Here is a 6,460-nt window from a genome sequence, read left to right as displayed (position 1 = left end):
CTCTGTTGGTGTAGATTAATCTCTACCAGTTGCCAATCAGAGCTAGATGGCCCAGGACAATCACTAATTAGAAACGGTATCCGACGAAGAGACTGCAAATTGTGCCGCCATCTAGTGGTCTCTAACGGACGCACAATATATATTATTGTCTGATAATCGGAGTTTCTGTGAAAAAACAACAGCTCGCCTGTGCGAGTGACTGACTACCTGGGAAACCACTTGAAGAACATGTTAGAAAATGTTCATGTAGTTAGCGACTGGATTCGAACTGGGATCAGCTTTATTTGGGCAGCAATCGCTATGGATGCAAATGTCACTTTCATAGAGGCTACTGACGCCTAATTTACTTTTTAACTAAAGTTTGGTCGATTGGTAGAGCCTCTGCAACTAGTGGCTCATGCAAAAAGTTAAGCAAGTTTGAGCATGGTTAGTAGTTGTAAAGAGGTCAATCATTGGATGTGTTTGGCACACTCTCCCTTGATGAGTCTTTGGACTACCTGGAGGTGTCACATAATAATAATAAATAATAATAATAATAATAATAATAACTAAAAAAATTAAACCATTTCATATGCATAGTTTTTACTAGTTTAATAAAATGGTGATGGATCATTTTGCTACTTGTTCATGAAAACTTTGACATCTACAGTGATCAAGTTATCATTACGTGGACTATTATATTTTCCAATGATGAAACCTCAATAATATTGCAACTGGTCTATGTAATGTCTTTTTCCATAATGTTTATCAATATACATGTTCAAAAGGAAGTGTGCTCTGCATTATGAGATACTGAGACCACTGATGTCCTTATAGTCCTTATAAGGACTGGCTTAAAGGGGCGAAGCAAGAATGCTTTTTATCTTCCCCGTTATCTGTAGAGGACAGTGTAGGGATAAGGTGTTATTGCGCTATTAAAGCTCTGATCATGGCAGGAGGGAAACAGCAATAGCCAAGCCTCAGTTAGAACTTCATTGGCTACAGCATTGCCATCCATTACCCTCCAAGGGTATTAATCACCGCATCTCACGGTCTATTCATAATCACCACTAATGTGAAATCAATGGCCTCTATATAGAGGTAGCCTAGATGTGAAAATACTTCCTGTGTCAACTTTTCATTGTTCACAATTGAGTAAAGGATATTATAATTTATTATAATTTAGAATATTTAAAACAGGAAAATGATTTATCTATTATAATGTGGTATAATGTAAGCGATACAGTTTTAACTTATTGTACTATATTCTTTGAACTAAACAGCTTTTTCGCATGAATTCTCTCTCTCTCTAGGTTACACAGAAAATTTCTAGGAATTTTTCAAATGAAGGTTTATTAGTACTTAAAACTCTTAGATAGCTATGTAACCCTATGGAAATGTGTGTAACTATGGCACTAAGCCTTGATAAGCTCTAATTGGTTTAATTCTAGTCGTTGACTTTAGTATTTCTTCCTACTTAACTGATATGTGACATCGGCAAGTTAGGGTTCCCCCCCCGCCCTGAAAGTTGGGATTTTAACACCGCCTCTCAGATATCAACTCTAGATCCCATACTCTTACATAAAACAGTAATAATATTATTAGGACTTAAGACCACGAGATGATGAGTGTAGTCTGCTGTTCTCTCTCCTGGTAAGCCTTGGCTCATTGATAGCCTGAGTTTATTATTACTATTATTATTACTATTATTACGGGCAACTCCAGGGAGTCATTGGACTCATCGAGGGAGGCCCCAAATCATATTCATCACAACTATTTGACATTCATACAGTATCTATCATACCTCGCCTTAAACTCATTCACTGTCACAGCATCCACCACAGAATCAGGGAGCGCATTCCACTCATTCACTACTCTAAAAGTAAAGAACCCAGCTCTAACACCTTTACTAACCACACTTTTTCCCAGTTTCCATGGATGTCCCCTAGTCCTCCCACAACCAGCCCTGTTCTCAAAAATATCTTCTGAATTAATTTTATAGAAACCCTTCAGTAATTTCAATGTCTCAATCATATCTCCTCTCCTCCGCCTATCAACCAATTTTTGCAACCCACAAATCCTCAACCTGTTCTCATACGGTTCATTCCACAGACCTGCTATCATCTTGGTCACTCGCCTCTGGATCCTCTCCACCTCCTCCCCATCAAGAAGAAACCTAGGTGACCAAATCTGAGCACAGTAGTCTAGATGGGGTCTTATCAAGGCTCGATAGAGAGGAACAATAACCTGCTTGTCTCTGCTTGTCATCGTATTCTTCAGCAACCAAGTGATTTGATGAGCTGTTTTGGTCACTTTTGCAATGTGTCCCCTAAATTTCAATTCCTTATCTACCAACACTCCTAAATCTCGTGCCTCATCAATTTCCTGGAGCACAGTTCCACCAATGCAGTAAACTGCCGCCAATCTTTTCACCCCAAAATGCATAACCTTACATTTTGCCACATTAAACTGACATCCATTCTCCTTAGCCCAGACCTCCAATCTATCCAAATCATCCTGCAAAATTTTGACGTCATCTGCATTCACTATTGCCCTACCCAACTTCGCATCATCCGCAAACAAATGAACTGTTCCTCTCAGATCATTTCCTATATCATTTATGAACAAATTAAACAGCAGTGGTCCAACAACAGATCCTTGTGGCACACCACTAGTCACAGGCCGTCTTGTGGACTCTACTCCCGAGTAAACCACTCTCTGATATCTCTCCATCAACCACCCTCCTATCCATCTCACCAACCCTATGTCCATTCCCATATGCTGCAATTTACTGATTAGAATTCCATGTGGAATCCTGTCAAAGGCCTTGGCAAGGTCCAGTAGAATCACCGTAAACCCATTACCCTTATCCAGTTCAGCCGTCACTGTGTTATAATACGTGAGCAAGTTACTGAGGCATGACCTACCCTTCACAAAACCATGCTGTCCCCGATACAGTATCCCATTTTCTTCTATCCAATCTTGTATTTTCCTCTTGACTATTTTCTCTAAGACCTTGACAATGATTCCTGATATGCTAATCGGTCGGTAATTTACTACAGCAGTCTTGGAACCACCTTTATGCAGTGGAACTATTTTTCCCTCTTTCCACCCGCTTGGGACTAACCCAGACCCGAGACTCAAATTAAACAAAATGGTCAAGGGTACTGACAATTCTTTAGCTGCTTCTCGTACAACACGAGCTGGTATACCATCCAATCCCACAGATGTATTGACATTGAGGTTATGCAATAGACTACTCACCTTCACTTTATTAACCACAATTCCCGTATAATCTACTGGTTTATTCGTTTCTGCAATGTCACCACCTGTATGATATACTTTTGCAAAGTGCTCACTCAGTAACTCAACTATCTCAACTGATTCAGTTACCTCCCTACCATCGGCATTCTTTAAAATCAATCTGCCATGTACATTTTTCCTTTTACTTGCTACATATCTAAAAAACTGTTTAGGATTCTCTATAGCCTGCATGGCCAATGTTCTTTCGTAATCCTTTTTTGCTTTTCTTACCACACTATTGCCCTACCCAACTTCGCATCATCCGCAAACAAATGAACTGTTCCTCTCAGATCATTTCCTATATCATTTATGAACAAATTAAACAGCAGTGGTCCAAGAACAGATCCTTGTGGCACACCACTAGTCACAGGCCGTCTTGTGGACTCTACTCCCGAGTAAACCACTCTCTGATATCTCTCCGTCAACCACCCTCCTATCCATCTCACCAACCCTATGTCCATTCCCATTACCACACTATTGCCCAACCCAACTTCGCATCATCCGCAAACAAATGAACTGTTCCTCTCAGATCATTTCCTATATCATTTATGAACAAATTAAACAGCAATGGTCCAAGAACAGATCCTTGTGGCACACCACTAGTCACAGGCCGTCTTGTGGACTCTACTCCCGAGTAAACCACTCTCTGATATCTCTCCGTCAACCACCCTCCTATCCATCTCACCAACCCTATGTCCATTCCCATATGCTGCAATTTACTGATTAGAATTCCATGTGGAATCCTGTCAAGTGAAGTTGACATTAATCAGTGAAGAATTAGCACATGGACACTGGCTACCCATCTATCTTCATAAATGTTAGTTAAGGCCAGAGTAGCTCCGTCTACTTTCTTTGTGGAATAAAAGGTATAAGAGGATTTATTTTTATTTATTTATTAAAATTAAAAAACGTTTACTAGTTTTCATAGCTGTAGCTGCTTTGGCTTAATGTAAACAAAGACTTCTATCTTCAGTGTGCTGTGTATAAAAATATTTGGACTTCAGCTATATTTTAAAATTTATTTTTAACTAAATACATTTTTGTTAAATAAATAAACATTTCTTTTGGGGATTATGAATATATTAATTTGTCGAATGGTGGCGTTCTTATTTATATATATATGTTTTTCAATGGTAGTCTATTAATTGACGTGGGTTTATTTTGTATATGGAGAAGATGGCAGTTAGGGGAAATCAGTGGGAAGGTAAACAAAATGAAAACATTTTCGAAATAGTGAAATATGGTTTCTCTCGATAAATTGCTAACCAATGGATAATGAATGTATTTAGTGTAAATCGGTTGCGCGTTTAATGGGACCGTAAAGTTTTATTTCTGTATATATTCATCGAAAATTTGTATTTTTTTTTCCCTTTTGAAATATGGAATTGAGGATACTAGGCCATTATTGTTTCACGATGGTTTGATAAGTTCTTTCTGTTCATTTTCCCTTTTCTGTGTGGCTTTATTCACTTAGCATCTAAGCACATGTTAGAAACCCACAAAGTGAAGCTTTGATGATAATAAAGAAGTAGCTATAAAGTCAACATTTCATTAAACCCTACTAAGATCGAATAATAATTAATGTCTATTTGTGGTTACACTCCAAATAGATAAATTGAGTAGATAATAATAATAACTTCTGTAACAGAAGTTATTATTATTATACAGCCATCTCCACAGAGTCTGAAGGCTCACTGCCACAAACCCAAACTATCCACACAATGATAACTACTTGATCTCTGTTTCAAAAGTGCTTAGCATGGTGCTGTTTTTAAAAAGTACATTAAGTCATTGGCAGATGAAGCACTCACAACAGATATAGAATGATGCAATGCATTCCACTCGTTCACCATTCTCCAACCAACATTTCTTGTCCTCATACCCTATATTAACCACAATCTTACTTAATTTTCAGGGATGACCCCTTTTTTTTTCCCACCACTAGCCAACTGCTGAACTATTTCCTTAGTATCAATCCTAATGTTTCAATCATACCCCCCCCCCCTTCTTCACCTATCAACCAACTTCTGCAACATACAAACTGTCAATCTTTCACCATAGGGAGCATTCCTTAGACCACTCACCAACTTGGTCACTTGCCTCTGAATCGTCTCTATCACTTTCTCATCTCCAAGGAATCCACTCAACCAGACCTGAGCATGGTAATCCAGTGCAGATGTATCAGTGCCTTATAAAGAGGAATAATAACTTTATCTCTGTTTCAAAAGTGATTGGTACTCTTTCTGAAGTTCTTAGCATGATACTGTTTAAAAGGTACAACTTGTGAGATGGTTTTGTGTGTGCCTATTATTGCTTTATAGTTAAAGGGCAACTTACCTGTCAGTTGTACTTACCAGGTAGACTCAACAAATTTAGTTTCCTTAGGCAGACTGTCCATACTGAATTTATTCAAGTTTGATACCCCACTGTTCTGACATCTTCCATCACTTGGTCAGTCAGTCTATACTTTTATGAGACTTTGGATCTGGTAGCACTGTTTCAATTTTTTTTTTTTAACAGAATCAAGTGGAAACCTAAATGTATAAAGTGTGTATGTTATCTAAGTAGTGCAGTTACTGGTTAGAAAGACTTGGATTCATATGTTATACTACATGAAGAAATCTTTAAGAGCTTTTAAACTGAAGTTACTCATAACTGCTGAAGTTATCACATATCACTTCTTAAAACTTCTAAAATTAAAGCTTTTTTATTTTTAGTTTTTTAAGTTTCTTGTATATAAAAACAGGAATAGTAATTCTCTCTTCTAATATTTTAAGCCTTATCTTTGTTGTGTTATGTTCAATGGCCTGTCGCAGCCAAGCTACAATGAAACCTATTTAATATTGTGTCCTATATTTATGTGAGTTGTGTTTATTCACTGGCCAGTTTGTGTTGAAGGAGGAAAAACTAAACCACCTCTGTATAAGATTAGTCAACTCATTTTCAAAATGTTCTAGTAAAGGTTTTTTTTTATCCTAGAAGGAATGAATTTATGGATGGACTTTCCAATAACAAAAAACATGAACTTTGGCTGATGTTTTATATAGACACGTATATGAAGAATATGTAGGAGGAAAAATTTGGACATACCTTTGTAGGATGTTGTTGGCTGTCTTCTTATTCAGTGGCATCCTGGCATATGGCGATATACGTTCATCTGCTGTTAAAGGAAGGAAGT

General features: G+C 37.7%; 1 protein-coding gene across 3 annotated transcripts in view; it reads left to right on the top strand.

The window, feature by feature from the left end:
• The first annotated feature begins 4,413 nt into the window (after positions 1-4,413).
• Positions 4,414-6,460, top strand: part of Gos28 (golgi SNAP receptor complex member Gos28) — a 167,909-nt gene continuing 165,862 nt past the window's right edge. For all 3 annotated transcript variants that reach the window (XM_090412004.1, XM_090412003.1, XM_090412002.1), the window contains exon 1: positions 4,414-4,486. In XM_090412004.1, coding sequence (XP_090268130.1) covers positions 4,450-4,486 — 37 coding nt within the window. In that variant the 5' untranslated portion in view covers positions 4,414-4,449. The remainder of the gene's footprint in view (positions 4,487-6,460) is intronic.

The sequence above is a fragment of the Typopeltis vanoorti genome, chromosome 22, assembly GCF_054136105.1.
Source record: "Typopeltis vanoorti isolate ZY-2024b chromosome 22, IOZ_Tvanoo_1.0, whole genome shotgun sequence".
Classification (NCBI taxonomy): domain Eukaryota; kingdom Metazoa; phylum Arthropoda; class Arachnida; order Uropygi; family Thelyphonidae; genus Typopeltis; species Typopeltis vanoorti.
This window is presented reverse-complemented; position numbering and strand designations above follow the sequence as displayed.